Source organism: Coturnix japonica, chromosome 14 (assembly GCF_001577835.2).
Source record: "Coturnix japonica isolate 7356 chromosome 14, Coturnix japonica 2.1, whole genome shotgun sequence".
NCBI lineage: Eukaryota > Metazoa > Chordata > Aves > Galliformes > Phasianidae > Coturnix > Coturnix japonica.
The window spans coordinates 10,597,816-10,623,132 of NC_029529.1; the positions used below are offsets into that span (position 1 = coordinate 10,597,816).

At 41.4% G+C, this 25,317-nt stretch overlaps 1 protein-coding gene across 4 annotated transcripts; it reads left to right on the forward strand.

The window, feature by feature from the left end:
* Window positions 1–34: 34 nt before the first annotated feature.
* GTF3C1 (general transcription factor IIIC subunit 1) lies at window positions 35–25,218 on the forward strand. Of its 4 annotated transcripts, none has more exons than XM_015877290.2 (37): window positions 35–277; window positions 350–559; window positions 913–1,089; window positions 2,112–2,255; window positions 2,839–2,935; window positions 3,510–3,633; window positions 3,910–4,065; window positions 4,777–4,892; window positions 6,011–6,332; window positions 6,584–6,795; window positions 7,519–7,658; window positions 7,887–8,040; window positions 8,468–8,571; window positions 9,872–10,053; window positions 10,286–10,546; window positions 11,095–11,240; window positions 11,675–11,772; window positions 12,515–12,611; window positions 12,736–12,913; window positions 13,670–13,799; window positions 14,047–14,182; window positions 14,523–14,604; window positions 15,169–15,354; window positions 16,826–16,986; window positions 17,122–17,264; window positions 17,841–17,922; window positions 18,371–18,483; window positions 18,851–18,913; window positions 19,183–19,276; window positions 19,451–19,623; window positions 19,763–20,047; window positions 20,507–20,760; window positions 21,806–22,092; window positions 22,619–23,270; window positions 24,301–24,340; window positions 24,638–24,830; window positions 24,919–25,218. In XM_015877290.2, the coding sequence occupies exons 1-37, from the start codon at window positions 57–59 to the stop codon at window positions 25,138–25,140; spliced, it is 6,435 nt and encodes a 2,144-aa protein (XP_015732776.1). In that variant the 5' UTR covers window positions 35–56; the 3' UTR covers window positions 25,141–25,218. The 4 variants fall into 4 exon arrangements, with proteins under 4 accessions (XP_015732776.1, XP_015732778.1, XP_015732779.1 ...); XM_015877292.2 differs by having other exon boundaries at window positions 7,522–7,658; XM_015877293.2 differs by having other exon boundaries at window positions 57–277; window positions 16,829–16,986; window positions 24,919–25,140.
* The last annotated feature ends 99 nt before the right edge of the window (window positions 25,219–25,317 follow it).

Genomic DNA, 25,317 nt, shown 5'->3' on the forward strand with positions numbered 1-25,317 from the left:
CGCAGTTCTGACATCAGTTCCTGTGCGCCGCTGCAGGAAGCGAACGGAGCCGGAGCATGGAGGCGCTATGGGCGCTGCTGGACGAGGTGTCTCTGGAAGGGTTGGATGGTATCACTATAGGAACGCTATGGCAGCGCCTCGCTGCTCGCACGCCGCCATTCCCGCTGCCTTTAGAGCCTGCTACGAGGCAGCTGTTGTGGGCAACGCTCAGCTCCCAGCCCGATCTCCGCTTCTATCTGCTACCGAGGGCGAGGCCGCCTCTCCGCCTTATCGACCGGTGAGCTGAGCCCGCCTCACCCCGCTCCCATTTCCACAGCCCCCGGTGATGTGTTGGATGCTCTCATTGCAGGTATGAGGAGATCGATGTGGAGACGGGGATACTAGAAACCAAGAGGGATCCGCTGCCGTTAGAAGATATATACCCTGTCTACATGATTCTGGATGATAAAGATGGTCTGCAGGGCTCCTGTCAGTACTTTAAAGAGAGGGTGGATATCACCGATCAGATAAGGAGGAAGGACTTGCAGCCTTGCTGTACCTACACAGAAGCTGTTGAAAAGTGAGTGAAATCCAGCGTTAAGGAATGTTTAACTTAGTTTTCAAACTGTGGTTGTTTAAGTCCAGCTTTGAAAAGTATTATGAAGAACGGTGGGCTTGGGGGGGAATGTGACTGATCTCTATGTTCTTATGGATTTAAGTTCCGTATGAATACGAGGAAGAACTTTGTTACTAGAACTGCCCAGAAAGGGGAATCTCCTTCTCTGGAGATACTCGATCTTACCTGGACTTCTTCCTGTGTAGTTTACAGCAGGAAACCTGCTTTAGCAGGGAGTTGGGACTCAATAACAACCAGAAGTCCTTTCCAACCTCTCTGATTCTGTAATAATCTTTTGTTTCGTTTCCTTCTGTTAGATGGGGAGAGAAGCTGGTCATCGTGGCTTCCCAGGACCAACGCTACAGAGCCCTGATAGGCTGGGAGGGGGATCCCGACTTAAAGCTCCCTGATTTCTCTTACTGCATCTTGGAGCGTCTGGGCCGTGCCAGGTGGCAAGGAGAGCTCCAGAGAGATCTTCACTGTGAAGCTTTCAAGTACTTTTATATTTTGCTCTATTAAATTAAATTGAATGATTTTCTACTGACTGCTTAGAACATTCTGTATTGCTGTGTACTGATTAAGCTTGTATCTGTATTGGTAGCATCCTTACTAATGGGATGGACTGTTTGGTTCCTGGGACCTCTTTTGTAATTTTGATGACAAGAATGACAGCAAGGCCCTCAAGTGTGTCCAAAGATGGGCAACAAGGCTGTGAGGTGTCTGGAGCTCAGGTCCTATGGGGAGTGAATGAGGGAATGGAATTGTTCCACCTGGAGAAGAGGAGATACAGGGAAGACCTTATCGCTTTCTCCAGTTTCCTGAAAGGAGGTTGTAGCGAGGTGGGGATAATCAGCCAAGATCATTCGTTGTTTCAGTGACAGAATGGCTAGATGATACTGTAAGTTCTCTGTAGGGAAGTTCAGACATTGAGAGGTCATTCCCTTCTGTGAGTTGGGTACCTACAAACTGGGATCAAATCATTGCTGTGACAGCAGGAATGCACTGTTTTTCATATACTGTACTCCCAACCTTGCTTTTTGCATAGTTCAGAGATAGGTTAGAAAAGTCGTCTTTCTCTAACATTTTGCAAAGTGCTACATTTTGCATTCTGTTTCATTTCCAATTCTACAAGTATTGTATATACGGATATGAACCTATTTCCCTATTCTTGCTCTGGCACAAATGTAGGTTGTGATGCATTAAGCTGTATGCCTAAGATTCTTTTTTAACTTCTAATTAAGAGCTATTCTAAAAAGCTTGGCTTTAGGGGGCTTGTTTATTATCCCTTAGAATTTACAACGTGTTCAGTTCTCTTTCCTGGGAGACTGCATATTATTCTCCTATAATTCTCATCTATAATTCTGGAACAGCAACAAAACCTGAATCCCCAAATGGTCTCCTATTGTACGGCCACTCTTATTTTTTCCTGGTCACTGAATAAAGCAAAAGCTTTTAGAGAAAAAGTGATATAAAATGCTTTGTACAGTCCATAGATAACTTGCATTCTTTTCTTTAGAGTGGATGCTGGAAAAATTCACTATCACCGAAGAGTATTGGACAGAAATGGTCTCATAACAATGCAGTCTCATGTGGTAAGACTGCCGAGTGGAGGACAGCAGCACTCAATTCTTCTGCTTCTGACTCGCTTTCATACTGACAGGTACGTGCCGCTGACATGTTTAAAGCATGTCCTGGGTAGGCTGTCACCTTTTACTATGACGAATGTTTGTACTGTGTTCACCAAACCATCGCAGTTCCCCAGTATTGACTGTTCTCATTTTCATTATTAACTCCTCTTGAAGATGCTGGACTCCCCTTTGAACTCTGAAAAATGGTCTTCCTGGTGCCTGTCACTTGCCTACACAACTCTTCTCATTATAGCTTGAATCCATCTGTTAATTTTAAGTGTTCTCACTTAAAGCAATGGAAGAACGCTTCACAGAATCACAGAATTATCAAGGTTGGAAAAGACCTGGAAGATTATCTAGTCCAACCATTACCATTACTTCCCAGCTAAATCATATTCCTCAACACAACATCCAAATGCTTCTTGAACACTCCCATAGTCGGTGACTCCACCACCTCCCTAAGCAGTGCATTCCAATGCCTGACTACCCTTTCCAAGAAGTAATACTTCCTAATGTCCAGAACAGCGAACCTCCTCTAATAGCTAACATTTTAGAATGTTGTAACTTGTGCTTATAATGTGATATGTAATATGGCAATTCTCTTTTCTCGTTTAGGAGGAGTAGATACGATGTTCTGATGGAGAAGCTTTCCAGTATGCTGAGTGCTCGTCCACAACAGATAGATACATTAGGAAACTTGAGGGAAGAACTGGTGAGATTTCATTATTATTGTTATATGTAGAATATGGATGACTCGTATCAAAGGCAGTAAAAGTTGTGTTATATTTTGTGGTAAGATATCAAACACAGGATCTTAAATGTTCATTGAATTAAAAATCTCTTTGCTCTATTGCTGCTGTTTTGCTCTAGATCAAGTTGCTGTCACTGCTTGCTGTAAGGAAGAATTTCTGTTCAGTCCACAGCTTCAGAAAAGTTTTTTCACAGTAATAGACTTTTTTTTGGTATAGACAGTCGATGTACTTGTGCATTTCTTTATAGTTGATTGCTTCTACTTGAGCATAAGGCAGAAGGGACTGAGCAGGTTTTTAACGCCCTTTCTTGCTATCCTAACACAAAGTACTGTTTCAAAACAGTCAATATGATGAATGTCCTTGATACTAATCACCAAGAGGATAGAGGCTTACGATAGCAAAGGCTATAAAATTAGAAAACTCCTTGGTCTTTTTCTTTTTTTTCCATTGTGAAGATTGTCAGGTATTTCTATGGAATTCCTGGAATTCAGAGTTCTGTCCTGCATTGCTTTTTGTCATTTCTTTTTGCATTAGGGTCTCTGTGAGAGAATTTTCAAACGTCTCTATCAATATATGATGAATGCTGGCCTAGCCAAGGTAATATCCATCCCACTGCAAGAAATACAACCCAATGGAGGGCCTTACAAGACAAAGAAAGGTAACTGAGCCATATTTTGCTTTCCTGTGGTGTAATTTGTGGTGACAGTCAGCCCTTAAATGAAATTGCAGAGAGGTGCAGTCAGTCTCCACTCCTTCCAGTCTCACAGGTGAACTTCTTACAGCCCTAAAGTTATCATAGCCATGAATGTTTGGAGCACGTCAGGAATGCTTCCAGTCAGTGTTTTGACAGGTTCATATATGGGGAAAAGCTGTTGCAAACATTTTCCTAGAAATAAGCAGTTGTCTTTGGTCCTTTCTTCCCCTATGTCTGCAGGTACCGACGTCATGGTTCGTTGCCTTAAATTACTGAAAGAATTTCGGAAGAAAATGCAAGGTTATCACGATGATGATAAAGAAGAGATCATAAAAGTTGTTCAGCCTGTGGATATTGTTTGTGAAAGGGATATGCTCACCCAGGCTTATGAGCTAAGTAGGTGGAGTAGAATATTTGCGTGTGCGAAACGGTTTATCTGTCGCTTTTACAAAGACTAACAGAAGTGTTTCCTTGATTGGCTTAATCCCAGAGTACAAAAGGGTTCTTAATTTCATATTAAGCTAAATTACAGTATTGTGTGCTAAGGCTCTTAAAGCATCACAGATATGACATGTTGAAGATTTTTCCCATTGCCTTTGTATTCCTTATATTTATAAAAGAAAATTATGGTGTTGTTTTTTTAATTGGAAGTTTGATGCTTTCTGTGCATTGATGTGTTTATTTTTTTAATGGAAAAGAACGTTATGTTCTGTTCAGACTGGAGCTGTGGGCTTCCTGTAGGTGGTGGGCAGTCATTTAATCTCTTTGTGTCTCAGTTGCCTGTCTATCAGAGGAGAATACCTCCTACATCACTCTTGCTTTTAATACAAAACTTCGATCTTGAACCTCACTCTACTGGGATGCTGCATTGCATTTCATGACAGTGTTTGACTGTATTTTGTATATGCCTTTGAAAATTACATACTTTCTAGCAGTGACTGTTAAGGATTTTGATCTGATGTATGTTTCAAAATCAGGTAGCTCTTAAGTTTGCTTCAGTTATGGTTATTGAGAACAAATATGAGCATATATACAGATGGATGTGTATGCAATTGGGCTGGAGTATTTCTATGATGTATTTTCTGTTTTTTCTTTTGTCTGAAACAGTTGAAAGTAGAGGAACCAAAGGGATTTCTCAGGCAGAACTTCGGTTGGCTATGAATGTGGGGAAGCTGGAATCAAGGATGCTCTGTCGTCTTCTGGAGAGGTACAAAGTTGTCAAAGTAAGGTTAAAATAAAATAATTTCAATACTTACTGAAACTGAAAGTTTAACTGTGGTCACTGTAGTAATACGTTACTAAAACCCGGCACCACGGGGCAGGTATAGCCTCCAAAAAGTGTCAGGGCAGACAAATGGGCCTTTACCACTCGAGTACACTTACTGTAATCCCTGGTAACCTACTGGTATTTGGGGACCTGCATTTTCTGGAATACTTTTTAGAGGTGAACATAAATGTCTCACTCTAAATAGTAAAAAAATAAGCCAAAAATGCTATGAGACAGCCTCTGTTTTGCAGGATGGGCTGCTTTCCTTGTCTTTACCATAGGGTTTTGTCAGAGATCCTGTGTACATTTAAAATCATGAGTCAACTTAACTTACATATTTAAACAGCATTAATTCTGTAAGAAATCTGAACAAAAAATACCCTTCCCTCCCTGTATGGAGATTGTGGTAATTAAACTCCTTATTTCCAAATATTTCAAGTTTTTTCTCATTTAATCAGGAGTGTGACTTATAGATGAACAAATTCCTGCATGCAAACACCCACTGCTTTCCACAAGGGCAGGATAATTGCCATCTTCTGTCAGCAGGGAATTGTTTGCTAAGCTCTTGTCATTTACTAAGAAGTTCTGAAGAACAAAAAACAAATGAACAATGTAAATCATAACACACTTTCTAAACAAACTGCAAAGAAATCTTCCCTCATTGATGGTTCATTTGGGTTTCCAGATGCTTTAAAACACCTGGTGTGGTAGAAAAGCAGCAGTTCTACCTAAAACTGATTAATTCTGTTAAGTGCTACATTGTAGAATGACCTCCTGAAAAAAGATTGATTTCTGTGCTAACTACATAAGAGTTTTTCTCCTCTACAATTTTACTCATCCCACATATTTTAGACATTTCATTCTAATATATGGATAACATAAATGTCTTCTTCAAACAGTGTCTCTTTTGGTTTCTCTATGCGAATGTTAGTCAATATTCTTGTTATTTAGGAGGAAAAAAAAAGCTAAAAATGACATGTTTTGATATAAGTTAGAAAAATTATCCAACACTGGAATAGAAACTGCAAGAATGGTAAAGTAAGTAGTGAAATACAGTTCCAACTTTTTTCATAGGGTTTTATGGAAGATGAAGGTCGGCAAAGGACAACAAAGTATATTTCATACATTTTTGCAGAGGAGAGTGATTTAAACCGTCAGTTTGAGAGAGAGAAGGCTAGGAGTGAGCAGTTAGCTACATTTACTTTGGCTCAAGTGCCAGAAGATTCCCCACCACTAGAAGATGCTTTCTCTGCAGAAGAAGACACTTTGGTCTCAGAGTCTGATAATGAAGAAGTAGTGAAATATGGCAAGAGGAGAAAAAAAGGTCAAAAGGCCAATTCAGGTTCTCCAATGAAATTAAGTTTCCAAGATCCCGTTCATCAGTCAACACCTAAAGGTAGGTCTTAGTTTTGATACATGCAAAAAGCACTGCATTTTTCTTAAGGATCATTCTATTAGGAAAAGAAGAAGAAAAAAAAAAGTAAAAGCTATTACAATCAAACTGCAGCTTTCAGGAGAGTAGAACAGCATGTGAAAAACATAGCGGAATGCTTTTAAGTACAGTAACACGTGTGAATGGGGGAAGGCATTTTATAGAACATACAGAGGAAACTGAGAGTGTAACAAGACTGTTTGCTTTTAAACCAGGCTCAAAGCCAGCAGCTGTGAAGTCCTTGGGGAAGAAGCTGCCTTCCCCTCCAGTTCTTGAAGAACCTGATGAAGTCCCAGACAACTATCCAGGGGAGAATTCTACTCTGGAAGCTGTAAAGCAGGAATCCAGTCTTTCTACCTGTCCTCCCATCACTGATGAAGATGGAGACACGGCTGTGATTGAGGAGGTCAGACTTGAAGATCCTAAGGTAAGATTGCAGGTCTTAATGTTTTCCTTTTAGTTTAGCTGTTTGAGCAAAGTCCTGCATGTTCACAACAAGACTACCAGATATGGATTGTCTTTTTTTATATTCATTTATAGGATTTGTTATTTTCTCTTTTAAATTTCATTTCAAAGCATATTTGTATCTTCCTTTCATTATAGTTAATAGGTTAAAAGTACTCCAGCATGTAGGAAAGGAGATGCCCAAAATACCATTCTGGGTTAGTTCCCCTGGGGTTCTACAATTTACTCTGTTGACTTAATGTGTCCTATTGCCTGATGTCTGCTGGCCCACACAAGTAATGCGTGTTATCTGGTTTGTCTCCTCTTAAGGAGGAACACATGGGCCTCAGCATAAACATTGTGTAGCCTTGCTGGTGAGCAAGATAAACCTTTTTGAGAGACAGGTCCTGTTGGCTTGGACTCAGCACTACACCAGTGCAGTTACCAGCCCTCTAGGCTGAAACTTTCAAATGAATTTGGCTTAGAATACAGAATGGGCAGATAAAGTGAATCAAACTTCATGGAAGTCTTTGTTTCTGCTTTAGCCCCATACCTGTGAAGGGGAGATAAAAGAAAATCCCCAACTGACTTTTAATAAGTACTTCAAAACCCTGAATGGCTGAGATGCTACTATATGATAAAACAGCGTCAGGCTAATAACATTTAATAGCTCATGTGAAATATTTGTGTCCATACTGTGTACTAGAAGATGTGTGACCAAAAGAAGGAAAAGCGTTCCAGGGCTGCAGCAGCAGAGAGATCTCATGAGACATACAGGCTGCTGAAGCGCCGGAATCTCATTGTGGAAGCTGTGCGAAACCTCCGGCTGATTGAAAGCTTGTTCACGTGAGTGATGGAAAGCAGCATGGCTGGGCTTGATGTGCTGTGGTAGCATAAGCAGTCCCATGTGCCTCTTCTCTTGTTGGCTTTTCTCGTCCCTCGTAGTAGTATATGCAGTAAGGATGCAGACATTGCAACAGGGAGGGGGTAGGGAGGTGATTAGAATTAAACTGAAACTTAAAAATGAGTAATCTGTTTAAAAGCTTAAAATACCATGTTTTTTACATCTTGTAGGCTTCAGAAAATGGTCATGGATCAAGAGAAGCAAGAAGGTGTCTCCACTAAATGCTGCAAGAAATCCATCATCCGATTGGTACAGAAACTTTCACAAGAAGGACTCCTCCGAATCTATCGTACCACAGTCATTCAGGATGGCATTAGTAAAAAGGTGACTGCTCAAATCCTGGTGACAGAAGCAGCTTTTCTCACAACCTTTTTATTTACCAATGTATTTTGGGCCTTTTTACTGATAAATACAAGGAGAACTTTACTTTTTGTAGAAGAACCCAAAAGTGAGCTGCCCTTTTGGGAAGTGCCCCAAATTTAGCTACCATGAAAACCAGATTATTGGTTACTTTCAATTATTGTACTGCAGTTAATCACGATGAGTCCCCAGGTCAGGATCTCTGCATTTCCCTTCTGAGAGGTTCTGTTGCTTGTCTCTCCCTGCACTGTCAGGCTACAGCACAATTATATTCTATCTCATTTTGACAACAAAGAGCATATGAGAAACTTTAAGTCAGCTTCTGAGTTAAACATAGAAAAGCTAATATCTCCATAAATCTCTCTTACTTGTTCTCTTCTGCCTTGAACAGGCAGAGTTTGTTGTCCATCCTTCAGTGAGTCCTAGTGATCCACTTGTACGAAGTGCCATTGAGCAGGTGCGTTTCCGGATCTCCAACTCAAGCACAGCAAGCAGGCAAGTTCCACTGATGATCTGTATGATTTCAGGGGAAACTGGCTTATTACAACTGGTTCTTTCAAAAACATGGAGAGGAAATAAATACAAATTAAGAGCTATTAGCCTTCTCTTTAACAACAGAGAAATCAATGAACAAAGATGAAGCAAGGTGCTGAATATTGCCCAAAGACAGGGAAGAAGAGGAACTGAACATGAATCCCTTGTCTTAATCTTCAAGTTCTTGGGTTTTTTTGTCCTCGTTTTGCTTCACAATTCAGGGAGATTTGTTCTGCATGGTATCATGTACTCGAGGTTTTGTCCTTCACAGAGGGTGGGACTTTCCTATGGGCAGCACTAAGCTTCTTAATTGTATGTCTTTAGGTTAGTAGTTAGTTGATTTGGGACCTAGGTTAAGCCTATAATTTTGGTGCAGTATTTAGAGGAAACTCAGAGCTCACTTCAACAACAGGCAGAAATATGGGAATTGTAGAGATGGATGATGAAGAAATCCCCACTCTGTTTCATTTGGGATTTAAGCAGAGAGCATAAGTTTCACGACTTTAGACATACAGCATAAAAGAAGGAATATGACTCCTAATGCTATAATGGGGTGGAAAACACAGCAGTAATGGTGGAGTGGCAGTCATAGGCTGCTGCAAGCAAGAATAAGCCCAAGTGCAGAAAGCATAGATAAAGAAACAAAGGAAGAAAATTCACTTAACTTTGGAAGGCCTCAGGTAGGCAGGGATCTCCAGTGAGAAACCGTCACCTCCACTGCCAACCCTTAAATGAGGGCTGGGAAGGGGTGGATCCTGGCTCCAGCCCTTCTGGTTATTTGATTGCATTGCTTGCACCTGAGCTCCCCTGGGTTGGCCCTGCCTTCCCTCCAGGTGTTCCACCACTGCTTCAGGCCATGACTTAGCACTTCCACTACAAGTGAGTAGCCTCATAAGGAGACTGTTTTTCTAAGATGATATTCCAGTCCATTATTTAGGAGCTGTTGATGCATTCTCACATGAAAATCACCTTTACTTTATGACTGAAAAGATTAAAATAAAAGAAGAAATTTCATATCAAGAGAGAATAGTATTGTGCATGTTAAATTACACCACCCAGCTTATCTTTTCAAATAAGCCCATGAAAGGGCCTCTTTTTCTATCAAAGTACTTTTATTCAGAGTAAGTGTTCAAGACAGTCTTTCTTTTGCAAAGAAACATTCATTTCTTTTGATTACCAGCTGCAGTGATGCTATCTCTTTTCAACCGAAGCAGACAATCATATCTTAGTTTTTACAAAGTGTTGTATGGTTTCAATACAGGGTTAAAGTTCCCCAAACACCATCATCCCAGGACCATGGAAATGAAGAAAACGTCAGGCAAGAGGCATTTCCTGAGTCAGGAGATACACAAGAAAACTCACGTAAAGATGAAAATAGTCGGGCAGATAAAACTGATGAAAAAATGGGCATAACACAACTAAAGAACTATCGCCCTGTTACAGGTACATCAGACTTTTTGTTTGCTGTCATCTTCCACTTTTCTATTTATTATTAATGAACTGATTCAGATGTTGGGCACTCCTAAGGTAGAAGTGGTTGGGTTTTTTTATTTCTCTCATAGAGATGCCTTTGATGTTCCATCTTACCTTCCAGTTTTCTTCACATCAGGGGTAGCTATTTCTGCTGTTTTAATTCACTTTTTAATTCTCTTTGGTCCTTGATCTCTCCTCCCAGTTCCAGGACTCGGGCGTTCTCTTGGCTTTCTTCCCAAAATGCCCCGTTTAAAAATAGTCCACATGTTCCTCTGGTACTTAATTTATGGGCACCCTTTAAGTGGAACAGATGGAAAAAGAAGTGATGGTAAGAAACAAGGCAGCAAACAAAAGCAGAGTGTGAATGAAGCCCAGGCAGATGGAGCCACACAAATCACGAGATCTGTGACAAATCCTGAAGTTGCTGCACAGGATTCAGAAGTAGAATTGTCTAATCAAACAGGTAAGAAGTGACCTACCCTGACTTTAGTACAGGCTTTGTCAAGGTTCTGTGTAGCATTTCCATAACCATTTCAATGACAACACATTCTGTTTCTTATACAAAAAGAAACTGTCATACAGGATGCGTGTCTCCCAAAGGGAAAACAGGTATTAGAGATGGTTGATAAGCTGTTTTTCATGCTGCTGGTTGCAGAAAAAGAATTGGATTGGATATTTAGATCTTTAATGTACTCGAAGGATAGTTAAGTGTTGGAACAGATTATACTGGGAATTTATTGTAGTAGTAGCTTTCAGGCATCTTCTAAAGTGTCTACAAGCAAAGAAACAAGAGTAGACTTACTGCTAATAGGCTTAAATATGCTTTTCAAGAGTCCTTCCCAACAGTGAAAAATATAAAAGTCCACTTCAAAAAAGGATGAAAAAATGCAGGAAATTGGTTACCTGAATATTGCATAACAATGAACTGCCTGAAGTTTTCTACCAGTAAAATTACGAGTGCAAGAGTTGTGTTCACACTGAATGAATCTAAGCCAATTGTCTCGTCCCTAGTGTATGTGGATGACACATCATGGATGCGCTACGTCCCTCCTCTGCCACTTCACAGAGAGTTTGGATTTGGATGGGCTCTTGTTAGTGACATTCTTATCTGCTTGCCTCTCTCACTCTTTGTTCAGATAGTGCAAGTGAGCTACAAGGTATGTTGCTTTATTATCATGTTGTTTCATAGTTGGTTTAATTTAAAGTCTGATAATTCAGCTGTACCTACGCGCAGTTACGGGTGTCATCTTAGGCTGTGTTAACAAAAGTAGCCATTACAAAGTAGAAATTTTAGTTCTTTATAGTCTCATTTCCAAAAAAGCTGTTTGAAGAGCCGTGTGAGAAGTACAGTTCTATGAGTTACATATAGCTGTGTAACACTGCATGTTCTGGATCTTGTATTTTGCAAAGAGCTTTCTGTAGTCCAACCGAATCTTCCATCTGATAGATTCAAATGGATAATGTTTAACCGTTTCACAAAAGCAGTAACCTTTGCATAAAAAATATTTGAATGAACAGCTCTGATATCAAAGCTTGATACTTTAAAGGGCAGTTATCTTTCATACTTTGATTAACTAACGAATTATTTTAGGTGGATGGTCTGGAAGAGTTTTTAAACGATCCAGTAAAAAAGCACACACTGATCAGATTCCTGCCAATGTCAGTCCGGCAACAGCTTCTCTACAGAAGGTAAGCAGAGGAGTCAAAGAAAATGGCTCTAGGGAGGAAACAAGTGGTTGGCTGTTTTCTCAGTTATTTCCTGTTTGTGTCAAAGAGAACTTTGTTACTCAAGACAAGGATCATCAATCTTCTAGGGGTAGTGTGCCAAACTATTTTTCTCTCCCAAATAGAAGGTAATAAGAAACTAATAAATGGCATTCATGCATGCTGTCAGGCAGTGTTTGAGAACTGGGAGGCACTGTCCTTCATAACTCATCAGCAGGGTGTTATTTCTGTTCAAAACACACTCCTCACTGCTGTGGAATTCAAAATTTAATAGAGTCTAAATGATGCTGTCCTTCATAAATCTTTTAAAAGGTGCCACATTACTTAGCTCATGCCTCTCGTACACAGCATTCAGTTTCTGCTTATGGGCACTCACTGACGTGTCTGCCATTGTTTGCCATTCCTCATCTAGAAGGTTCAGAAATAGAGGTTGGGTTGCAGGTTAACAGGGGAAGCACTGCTGAAGGAAACTGATTTGAGTACGTGGAATTAATAGCGCTATTAGTTTCAATGCATATTTGTTAACACAGAATCAGAATCACACAGAATCATTAAAGTTGGAAACATCAGTTTCCTGAGGAAATCGTGGCCAAAGGCATGGATTTGGATGGTTGGAGACTTGTACATTTCCCAAGTCTGCAGGCACATCATCTGGTTGTTTCTGTCTTCATGACTGCTAATTGTAATGCTTCTTACATTGCTGCAGGAGGTACATCTTCACAGTGGTAGAAAACCTTCAAAGGTTGTGTTATATGGGATTGATACAGTTTGGCCCAACAGAGAAGTTTCAAGAGAAAGATCAGGTAATCTGAAAAGACTGAGATAACTCTGGTCGTTCCTAATTCTTAAACTACAGTAAATGCTGTGTTCTGTACATTATGCTATTTCATTGATCTCTATCAGCCTGAAACATGCTGTATTTAACAGGTGTTTGTGTATATGAAGAGAAACGCTGTGATTGTAGATACCACCACCTGTGACCCCCACTATAACTTGGCTCAAAGCAGCCGCCCATTTGAGAGACGTTTGCATGTCCTGAACACCATGCAGGATGTGGAGAACTTCTGGTTTGATCTGCAGTGTGTCTGCCTTAACACACCATTGGGTATGGTATTACTCTACCTTCTTACTGCCTTTGCTGTTTATTCTACTTATACCACAGTTCCTGTTTTTCCTTAATACAGGCTCTGTTTTGTAATTGCCAGTGCTTTGTTCTCTTGGCTGCTCCCTTGCTGCACCAAAGAAAGCTGCAACTTGGAGTTCTATCCTTTTAACTCCATTGAAGTTGACAACTACAAACTCTACACTTAAAATTTTCAGAGCAGCAGTAGAAGAAAAACTATTGCAGTTATATTAGAAGAAACAAATTTGGTAACAGCCCCATTAGATTTCAGTCCAGCTATAAAAAAAAAACAACCCTTATTGAAAATAGTAGTCAGAATCCTCCACTGGTTCAAACAGAGCTTTCTCTTGCTTATAAGCATGTTGCTAAACCTTCTACCAAACAGCCTGAGTTGGCTGGGAAGCCAAGGGAGTTTTACACCTTTCTTTTTCAGAGTTGATTTTCACGCTTGGTCCTTCTTCAGTAGGATATACAGCTACAGCAGGTGTACCTTAAACATAATGGTGGGAAGAGGTTCTGCTCCTGATGACACCATGAATTAGTTTAGTGCGTTGTTCTCAGAGTTAGTTGGGGCACTATGGGCTCTGCAAGAAGGTGGCAGGTGTTATTGAGAAGCAGTACAAACATGTGCTGTTGGGTCCATTGGCAAGAGCAGAACTTTGCCATAGCAGAGCAGATGAAAGTTGGATTGAAGCCTAACTGATCATCCTGATAGGCAAAACCATTTGTTGTTTGTAGGAGTCGTCCGCTGCACTCGTTCAAAGAAAAGTAATCCTCAGGAGGAGGAGGCTGCCCTAGCAATGGAGCAACAGTCAGCAGTGGATAAGCACAATCTGGAAAGGAAGTGTGCCATGTTGGAGTATACCACGTATGTCTGATTTCTTGCAATGGGATATCTTGGTTTTTGTCTGGAAGTGACTGCAACACCATAGTTTGGGTTTAATTAATGGTGTAATGCTTTTACTTCTGGAAGAGAGTTAAAGGAGGGAGCATCTTTTTCTCCCCTTCTTTCCCAGCCTGAGGGAAGGTAAGAGGAGAGCTCTGTACATGACTTGGGGAATCCTTTCTCAGCTGCTTTTACCAAATAATCACTGTTTTGCTACTCTTTCTCTTAGAGGCAGCCGAGAAGTGGTTGATGATGGAACTATCCCTGGGGATGGGCTGGGAGCTGCAGGTCTGGATTCCAGCTTTTATGGGCATTTAAAACGCAATTGGATCTGGACAAGCTACATCATCAATAAATCTAAGAAGGTACTATCTCACACTTTAGGGATTGTTGTGGATTTTTGTTCACTTAAGGATTGAGACCTCCTGTGTGTTATTACTCCCTCTTAAAGACTTTAAGCTCCCTAATAATTATATTAAGTGATGTACTGAAATTCAAACCTTCATAATCAAGTGGTCACTTTAGAATTTCAGAGCCATTCAAACATATGGTAGTACAAAGACAAATGAATCCTTCACTGTAGCTGTAGGTCTTTTTGTGGTTTACATTGAAAACTTTTAATTTATACTCCTCAAAGGAACTATGTGTAGTGATAACATTCTGCATTCCTTTTGCATATCACGTTTAAAAGATGTATTGTTCTAGGAAAATAATGTTTCTGAGAACAGACTGACAGTGAGACTCCAAACCTTCCTGACCAAACACCCTCTTCCACTCAGTACTGGAGGTAAGGTGGTGATGCTGGTGGGGCTGTAATGTGCTGTAGCTGGTGTTGACTTTATCACACCCCATATGAATTACATGGGTTATTTTCATTTCCTTGCAGTAACGCAGGATGTTCCTGGGGCATTATAATTGATTAGTAAATAATTCCCTTTTCTGTTAATGAATATCAGGAACAGTAATTTTTTTGTGTCTTGTAATTTCTGATGTGCAGTTTGCAGATCATCCAGAGGGACTCAAAAGGAAAATGTACTGTTAAAATTACATAGCTTTATATCTATGTTAAGTAGGAAGAAATGCTTTGGGTTGAATATAAAAGCTCAGTTCAGTTCCCTTGTAGTTTTATACTGTACTGGAGACTTAATAATCACTTGATAATTCCATATTTAAGTGATTTTATTCTATGTAAGCTGCTGAGAAGTGCCATGAAATACCATGGTGACTGAAAAGGACAGGTTGGAAAGAGCTTCTGTCTTTAATTACAGAGAAGCTGGCACTTGCTTTTTATACCTTAGTATTGGAGAATGTAATTACTATGAAGATCAATTACCTTCACGTATCTTCTCAGGTAATAAAATAAACATTTTGGGAGAACCAAAGGTAGGACCTGAATCTGTTGTCCAGAAAAAGGAATGTATTGAAATAAGTCAAGAAGCTACACAGGATCGAAACAAACGAGTGAGAGGTGGAAAGAACCAAAAGAGGAAGAGACTTAAGAAAGACACAGGAAAGACAACAAAGAAGAAGAAGAAAGGTAAGTAACCAGCACATACCGTGAGGAGGAAGCATTCTTTTCAATGCCTCTGCCTAATGTAGTTTCCTTTAGTAAAGCTGATGTGACAGACAGTGTGCAAAACGGAGATTTACTGGCCAGCCCTCTGGTCTGTCACTTCTGGAGAAGAGGTTCAGTTGTGCAGCAGCTTGCTGTAGCTGTTAACCTGTGTGTGAATCCAGATTGTACTACTGTAAATGCTAAAGAAATTCTAATTGTGCCTCAAGCAGATGAACAATTCAGCAATATCTTCAGGCAGCTGGCTTAGAGTATCATACCATTAAGAACCTTTAAGTAATCAGTTTGTTACCTACAGGCTTGTTTTCTCATTTCTGGACAAGGTATTAATGCATTTACTTCCTTGACTGCTGCTGTGTAGTTCTTCCTGACTTGTTTTGAGTTTTCATTCTTACAGGCTCAACTTTGGAATTGTTCCTAGCCCTATAATCCTCATTGTCCTCATAGGAATTCACATCCAGACAGATAAACATTATTTAATCCACTGCATGTCTGTGCATATCTTGACTGTTCCTTGTTTCTGAGCTTGTATCTCACAATAAGCTCCCCTGATACAATCAGGTTTTTGCTTCTGAATGACAGAAGCGAGACTGACAGAGCAGTACAAGAAGAAAGAAACAAAGCAAAGATTGTAGTTAACAAAATTTCTTCCTATCAGACATTCTATCTTACTTTAATCTTAATGAGAAAAGACAGCACCAGTAGAGAAAGCTCTGTTATTGTCTGAATTGGCTGGGAAGCTATTGCTGAGAACTGAAAGCCTGGCTGTTGCTTTTCCACTCTCATCCTAGTCATGGTGAGAACCTTTTCCTTCTGCAACTTGAAAATCCTTGCTATGTCATGCTTATAGTGCCAAGATCCATTGTTTTGACCTTCTTCAATATAAAATACAATTGTAATGTTTCAGGTTACTACTCAGGCGTCTTTTGAAGGCCAGTTATTCTGTTTCCTATTCTCAAGCAGCACCCAGTCCTAAAAAAAAATTCAGTGTAAATTAAAACAAAACTAGATCTGGAGAAAGAAGATTGTTGTTCTTCTGCTTAAAACACCCACTTGTTGTACAAGTTGTACGTTATAACCATTTACCATGCATGCACCAGTCAAGTCCTGTGGAATCCTTTAACCCATTTTTCCCATGATTTAAGCTGATTTTTCAAAGCAGTGAGGGCATATTTAGCCCAGTTATCCTCTAATTTTGGTTTTTGTCCTTGGAGCTGCACATAAGCCTTTATATTGAAGGCATTCAAGGCCAGGCTGGATGTGGCTCAGGGCAACCTGGTCTGGTGGTTGGCAGCCCTGCCCACAGCAGGGGGGGGTGAAACAAGATGGTCTTTAAGGTCCTTTTCAATTCAGGCCATTCTGTGATTGCCTGTGATAGGAGTTTGAATTCACTGAAATACGCAGCGCTGAGTTAATTGTCTTTTTCTTGATTTAGTAGAAGAAAAATCTGTAGAAAAAAGCAAAAAGCTGCGCTACCACGATGAAGCTGACCAGAGTGCCCTGCAGAGAATGACGCGTCTGCGTGTCACCTGGACAGTGCAAGAAGATGTCTTGCTCATGCTGTGCCGAATTGCAAGTCATGTGCTAAATGCAAAGGTATTCCCCAGCATCTCTATTTAATGTCTGCGTACTGAACACATTTCTTTGGTGCTTGGAAATCTTCTGGTTCTAACCATCGCTTGCATCCATAAAAGCTGAAGTTGAACTCTGAATGTTTTTTGTTGTTTGTAGGTAAAAGGGCCCTTTGTTCCATGGCAAGTAGTTCGGGATATCATGCATGCCAATTTTGAGGAGTCCCTGGATAAAACTTCCCGTTCTGTTGGACGAAGAGCTCGTTACATCGTCAGAAATCCCCAGACCTACCTTAACTACAAGTAAGGTTTCTCTCTACATCCCCAGTATGAGCTAAATTCTCCTGAAATTAAGGGCAATGCTCCTCCCATGTCTATGCCTTGTTTCATGGGACTATAAACTCCTAATTTTCTGCACGCAACGTGCTAGCAAATCTGTCCTTTCATTGGGAAAGGTTTATCAAAGGCGTAAAGAACAGTGCAAGAAATATCACGTGGCTCTATGAATCCATCATGCACTTGCATGTTCAGAGTTCTGCACACCTCTGCTCTTAGCTGATGCTCTGTTTGCTCTTTCCTCTCCCATAACTTCCAAAAATGATGCAGAAAAATTGGAGATAAATGAAAGGTACAGTCAGGTGGAAATGGATTCTGTTAAAAGATTGGCCGAGGAAACCTACTTGTGTGGCTTACATTTACATGTCAGTAGTGAAGTAGTAAAATGAGCAGTTGGTTTGATTGCACTGACAGTGATGGGATGTTGATAAGTTAGACGGACTATTTCCATTTGTTCTGTTTATCAACTGAAGTTATTTTCTCTGAGCAGTATCAAATTGAGAAAGCTTCGACCAGTGACACCTTCAATTTTATCTACTGCAGAGTTTGCCTTGCTGAGGTTTACCAAGATAAAGCCCTCATTGACGAGTTCATGAATAGAGAAAATAACTATGAAGAACCACAGGTAGGAGGGAAACAATCCAAAAGGTCACAGAGAAATAGCTCGCGTTACTGAGTACTTGCACTGTTTCAATTACTGTGATTTGTTTTCTTATCTCTCCCTTGTACTCTTTACTACGCTTAAAAATAGCATCATTGTAAAAGTGCAGCATCATTCCTGTTTTTGCAGTGAGATGGACATGGACAGCCTTCCAAAGGCACATCAACAGGAGGCATGTTTTATGAGGTTCAATTTGATTAGTCCAAAGTTTTGAGATTCTAATGGCTGAAATCAACCTCAACTTCAAGTTGAAAAGCTGTTACACACTTTTGTCTCCTGAACTGTTTTTTCTGACTCGATAATTCAACTCTTTGCTATTTCTACTTTTACATTTACGAGCACTTTAGAAGTAGAGCATCTTACCCTGCTCTGAGGAATGGAGGTTGGTAACATTTTTCTCTTGCTTTTGAAGGTTTGTGCAGCAGAGTTCAAGCAGTTTGTGGAAAGGCTGAAAACGAAATTCAGTTCAACTCTGGGGAACCCCAAATTGGAGATTCCTGATACTTTGCAGGAACTCTTTGCCAGGTATTTTAGTGATGGTGGCTTTGGCTCTACATGGGCAAACAGTGTGAGCAGTTCAGTGCAGACCTGTGCATGATTTACACCCTCTCCTACCCTTGTGTATTACAGAAGTGCTGTAGGTTGTAACTGCAAGTCCTGAATCTCAATGTGTATAATGCTGTGCTGTCTCTTGTGTATGTATTTTTTTTCTCTGACACTTACACTGAGAGCTGTTGGAGCAGTATTGTTTCAGTACTTCCCTTATTGGCAGTTGCAGTGGTCAACTTCTGCATTGCACAGTCAGTGTAAAATGAAGATCATCTTATGACAGAGATCAGCACAAGGCATGTTGGTTTACTTCTGTTACAGGGCTGTCTTTTCCCTTGACTAGGTTTCGAGTTCTGGCAATTGGAGAAGACACAAACCAAACCACAAAGGAAGACAGTCTTAATAGGTAAGGAACAGCAATACATTGTTTTACATTATGACTCCAAAGTTGTCAGCCCTCACATCTATGAAAGACTGTAATGCCATAATATGATGGAAAGTACAGCAATAATAGCAGGGTAGCACAATCCTAGCCTACAGCAAATAAGAATTAAGACCCAATACAGCAGCCATTGAGGCTTCGGTTTACCTGTTCTAATGTAACAGTCTCATACCTCATGCACAGAAATCATCATGATTAAAACCATTGCTCTTTTTCTTGCTTTTTTCTTTCAGTGTCTATGATATTCACTACTTGGTGCTACAGAATCTTATGCAGAGCACTTTGGCACTCTCAAATAACCAGATGAAATATTGCCAGTCAATTCAGGTACAAAATCTCAACCACTCCTGGTCATAAAATAAATAAATGAGTTAAATGAATTTATATGTATCGTTTACTTTCTGGCTTGTAGCTCCATGTTTAGTTAATATAAACCTCAAGTAAGGGGACCTAACAGTGGATTCAGAGCTAGTGCTGCCTTTCATGTTGGTGTTTTTGCAGACGTTTCGGTTGTACCGAGAGTACCGGGATGACATTCTGGTGAAGGCTTTCCTGGAGTGCCAGAAGAGAAGCCTGGTCAACCGTCGTCGGTTAAACCATACACTGGGCCCAAAGAAAAGCCGGGCTCTGCCTTTTGTAGCCATGTCCTACCAGCTGTCCCAGAGTTACTACAGGTGGGTGTCAGAGCAAATAGAAGAACTGGTATGGGAGGGAGAATACACATGAAGTGTGTGTAGCAAAGAACCTGACTGTCACAACTGAAGCTGAAGAGCTGCCAGATTTGTGCTCTGATTTTTGTTTGTTACCCCACAGAGTTTTTACCTGGCGGTTTCCCAGTACAGTTTGCACAGAGTCCTTTCAGTTCCTCCAGAAGCTCAAGGATATGGGAAAATCCGACCAGCCAGACAGCTTCTTGTTCAAAGATCAAGAAAGCAAAGCATCAGAAGACATGATTACATTTCCTATTGATGGACCTGGTGGTCACTGCGTGGCAATGCTTTCCCTGTTCTCCTTGGGACTTGTATCTGTGAACGTGAGAATCCCAGAGCAGATAGTTGTGGTGGACAGCACTATGGTGGAAAATGAAGTGATAAAAAGGTAAACAGTGCTACTTTTATTAACAGATGAAGTGTTTATTCTGCAATGCTTTCTCCTTTTCTCCATTAAAAATAAATCCTGCTGTATGTGACAGACACATCTCACGTCTGTCCTGCATGGGACCTTTACTGTCTCAGCCTTTGTGCTCTGACAGGCGTTCCCTCATGGTGAAGCCTCTGAACTGGAGAGTTTCAGCACTGTCAGCTATTTTGGGCTCCTCTGAAGATGTTTAAAAGAAGAGAATATTTTCTTCTCTGCAGACCTTTGCTGCATTTTGCTTTCTGTCAGTGCTTGCTCTCAGTGCTGTAACTCAGCCTGCTGTGCATTCTGCAGCTGCTGATGACTTAAGTGCTGGGATGCAGAACAGCACACGCTTTGGCTTTGCTCAGTGTAATGAGTCACTGTCTTATTTTGAGGGGGAGGAAAAAGCACCAAACAAAATGTCTCTGTTTGCCATAGTTTGGGAAAAGACGGACTTGAGGAGGAGGAAGAGGAGGAGGAGGACTTAGATGACAGCTCTGGAGGCAAACGGAAGATAGAAGTGAAAGCTCATCAAGCATCTCATACCAATTACTTACTGATGAGAGGCTACTACGCTCCTGGAATTGTCAGCACACGTAACCTGAGTCCCAGTGACAACATCGTGGTCAATTCCTGCCAGGTGCAGGTGAAGCTGCGCTGTACACCACTCCCAGGAAGACTCAGCTCTTCAGGTTGGTTTCTGTTTGGCCTGATGTGCACAGATGTGTTGGAGCAGGACAGGGGGTTCCTCAGCTCATGAGTTTTATGATTTGAACAAAGCCTCTTTTCTCCTTTGCTTTTCCTCCTCCAGGAAGTTTTCCAGTCCCTATACATAACTTAAAATAATATCCCATATTGCATCCAGGCTTTCACTTGTGTAAAGAGGAGGGGAAAAAAGCCTTCCATAGTTAGATATCCATAGTGACACAGTGGGATGGTTCTGTCCCTGTCTGTTCCTATTATTATTATTGTGATAGAGATAAAATAGAAATTATTTCTCCTATCTCTGTTACCATGCATGGCTCCCAGGTCTGCTAACGGCTCCTTACAGTCGTTCTCATTTTTCCTTGGCTGTCAAAGAAGTGCAGCTGTCTCATAAGTGCCTGTCAGTGCATGATGTAAGGGCAGCCTGAAGATAAAAGGGCAGAGAGCAGATAACACTGCCAAAACTGACCTCTAATTATCCAGGGTGGAATGAAAGGTCTTAAGCTGCTTCAGCTTCTGAATACTCTGTATAATATTCAGTATTGGGGGAGGAGTTTTGACACAGTGGTGGACCTGTCCCCAGACACACACAGTGTACATACTGAGGCATTGTGAATTTGTCTGTCTCACATTTGGCCAACAGCTTTGCCATGGATCAGCTGTCTCAGATCTTTCAATAGGATCTTCCATAGCCTTTCCTTTCCTTAGGCTGTTCAGTCCAAGATGATTCCCTCATTAACTTAAAGCTCAGCTGGCCCAGAGTCAGGGAATGCCAGCAAGTTGCGCCGCCTTCCAGTGATACTTCACTTTGATAAACCTCCTTAAAGCAGCCTGCTCTGCTTCTCCAGGTTTTGTCAGCCACAAATATGTGAGAAGGAAGGAAGCTGCAGTAATGAACATGGAAAGCTGAGCTCTGTTTTTAATCAGCGTGATCCAGAACACCTCTAATCTATCTGTCTGAATATCTATCTTTGTGTTGCATGGTAACAGTGCATCACTGCTTAACTATTTGTTTATCATTTGATTTTTCAGCTTCTTCTCAGCTTGAGAACATGGCTGTGGGAGTCTCGTCCCTTCCCGAAACTTTTACCAGGCTGATAAAAATCCAAGAAGAGAATTATAACGTGGATTCATTTCTTCGTGAGTGCACAGAGCGCTACGGCTACAACCCCAGAGATGTAGCTGCTGTTCTAGAGATCCGTAATGCAATAGAGGCTGCTTCCCACTTTGGGGTTTGCAAAGCTGAGCTGGGCAAACAGTTCTGCAGCTATGAAGAGGATGAACCTGCACGTACTAGGAACCTGCAGCAGTACATTCAGGTGGTTTAACAGCACCTTTCCATATGTCCATATGTTAATATAATAACATATTTCCATACGTTAATGTCTGTGTGTCTGACATTCCCCTTGAACAGAACAGTCTCTTTAAGCTGCGTGTTGTATTTGCTAATACAAATTGAACAAAGCTATTCCTGTTAGGCAGGAGTTAACATAGCAATAGTCTGATAGCAGTCTTGCCTTATAGTTAGGAAGGCCAAAAATTAAAGCGACACTTATTCCAAGATAAGAATTAACTTTTTCCAAAGCCCACAGATACCAGCAAGTCACCTTTGGAGGGGAAGCACTCTTTCCTAGTTACATTTTAAATTAATTTAAGCTGAAAAAAATGTTTAGGGCTGTAATTTCAGTGAAGTTTAAGGGATACAATGGAGCATAAAACCGAATATCCCGCTAATTAGTCTTTCTTTGCTGCTAGTTAAGAGATGGCAGTTTCACAGTACTTGGCTGTATTGATATTTATCCAGTGTTAATTATCCTGAGATAATTCTTGTTTTCTTTTCCACAGGACCTGATTGAAATGCAGCAGGTTTTAGAAGTAGGAGGCAATAGTGTAAGACTGGTTGCAATTGTGTTTGCCAAGCCATGGCTGTTGCATACAGTGTGTCCGATGGATAAACCAGAAGATTCTAGTCAGCAGTGTGCAGACACAGCCCTCTCAGAGGTACAACAGGACTGTCTGCTGTCTGCAGCAAAGCAGGGAGAGGAATGTTCAGGAGAGGAGGAGCAGCTGGGAGAAGATACAGACCATCCCAGTGATGGAGAACCCCCAAGGAAGAGATGCAGGACTGAAAATGATGGCATTCAAGAGGGTGACCAGCTCTGCCAGGGTTTGCAGAACGGTTTGTTAAGTGTAAATGAGGGTAACTTGGATGCAGGTATAACTGATCCTGTTACAGTGAAGGAGTCATTCAACTCAGATGGGGAAACCGGGTCCCTGGGAGGGCAGACGGAAAATACAGCTGGAGGCCCTTCAGCCACTGTTAATGTGGATGTGCCCAAGGATCAAGATAAGCCACATTCTGAGGACAAACAGCTTGAAGTAGGGAATGACGATCTCAGCCCTGAGCACAACAAGCACATCCTTAGCCTTGAACACTCTGCCACAGAACAGCATGATGATGTTTCTGATTTACAGGAGAACCCAGAGGTCTCTAAAGGTATGTCAGAATGTTCTGCATCCAGGGAATAGTACCTGGCTCATCCTCACCACCCAACCATGTAGTGTTTTATAAGCACTTACTAGATGAAGCTGTGCCACTGAGAGAGGTTTTCATTACAGACACAACAGCATTACACTAATTGGTCTGGAAGGTATTGGAAGTGTCAGATACATCAAAGATTCCTTCCTGTGCCTGTTCCTGGAATGTCTGTGACTAGTCCAGGAATGTGTTTTCCTTAAAAACCCATTTCTGTGTCCTTTAATCTTCTCCAAAGACATACTTAGAGATGAATTTTCCCATCTCTGGCTTCAGTCCAAAGGCTTGACATCTTTAAATCAAGAAAACACAGCACTACGTATGCTTTAACTAGAATGCCCATGACTAAAAGCCATGAAGTCATTAAACCACTCACCAGAATGCAGCTCATGCCAGTGAGAAGATTAATAGCCTAATTTGCGACCCAATCTCACTTCATTTTCCCATCCTTTGTACTGCCAGTTTTCTTTTTTAACAGCTAATAATCCTTGCCAGTATTTACACCGAGTCGCTTGTTGGAGATTTTCTTCTAGTTTCATTTCTGTCAGCTCCGATTTCAGACTGAATCACACAGTGTGACGTTTGGCCACAGTCTGCCCTTACCCTACGTTTACAGCCAGACTGCCATGCCAATGAGGTGTAACCAATGGGTGTAGAGCCTTCCTGCAGGACATCACCTCAGGGCTGCCTAAATGGCATAGACTTCATGAGTTTCATGTTAAGTATTACTGTGTGGACTGAACGTCTACCTGTGTGTAACACAGAGGGGATAAAAACGTAGCCCTTAGTAAGCACAGGGTTCTTACCTGCAATCTCATGTTTGCATTCTCAAGCCCTGAGCTACTCAGCCATCCCAGCACAGCAGCCTGGTTCTGTTATTTCCTAGCACAAGCTGTTGCCTTTTGCAGTTTAACCACCTGTTAATTAACATCCACCAAAGAGTTTGGGCTAATTAACTTCAAAACTGCATGTTTTTGTTTTTTCTTTGCAGGCAGTTCTGTGCCCGGTCTGTCCCATACAGCTGCAGATGGGTGAGTAACAGAGATGGCTGCAGTGACTGAATGCTCTGCACAGACACAGTCATTTCAGTGTCCTGTCTGAGAGCTGTTGCTGCATGTTGCACATTGAAGTTAAGCCTTGGGCAACTAATGGAGGGTATTAGGGCTACTGTGCATGAGGAGGTAAAGCAAAGCTCAGGGCAGCAGTGGTGTCCTGAGCCCTGGAGATATTTAAGAGGCACGTGGTCATGGCACTGAGGGATATGGGGTCCATCAGGTGCAGGGCTGCATCCAGGAGCTGGCAGAGCTGATTGAAACTGTATTTTGCAGGGTCTGTGAGAACGTCTGCTTCATTGGGAGACCGTGGAGGATTGTGGATGGGAACCTGAACAAACCTGTGTGTAAAGGGATGATGGAAGCTGTGCTGTATCACATCATGACAAAGCCAGGCATAACAGAAGGGATGTTGCTGCAGCATTACACCGGGATACTGCAGCCTGTTGCTGTGCTGGAGATCCTGCAGGTGTGTGAATAAGGAGCTCTGTGACCTCAGGCTGTTTCAGCTCCTGAACTTTGTTTTGTTTAAGCTGAAACGTGGTTTCTCTCTGCAGGGTCTGGAAGCTCTTGGTTGCATCAGAAAGTTCCATATGAAGAAAGCATCCCCAGTGTCCCTCTTCTCTCAGCCCCTTGTAGCAGAGCAGCTGCACAGCCCCAAACTGAGCGAGGCCTGTGCAGCGTATTATGAGCCCACCGTGGACTGCACCCTGCGCATGGGGGGGGTGTTCCCTACTGAAATGAACTGGAACAAATGGGTTCAGGTTCTCCACGTGTAGAAGGTGTGAAGCCGGACCTTACCCATTGGGTTTACCCTTTAGGTGGTGAGGTGGATTAAATGCTGTCACTTTGTTGCCCTCTGGTGTTGCGTTCTGGTTCTAAAGGAAGGGTTTTTTATCCTTTTTTTGATACTTTTGTATATATTTTGTATATATATATATATATATATATATATT

Bases quoted from the DNA above. Each gene is read 5' to 3' on its own strand.
- GTF3C1 (XM_015877290.2), top strand. From the start codon at position 57: ATGGAGGCGCTATGGGCGCTGCTGGACGAGGTGTCTCTGGAAGGGTTG. The intron at 4,066-4,776 runs GTAGGTGGAGTA...TGTCTGAAACAG, and splicing joins CACCCAGGCTTATGAGCTAA to TTGAAAGTAGAGGAACCAAA. The intron at 8,572-9,871 runs GCAAGTTCCACT...GTTTCAATACAG, and splicing joins AACTCAAGCACAGCAAGCAG to GGTTAAAGTTCCCCAAACAC.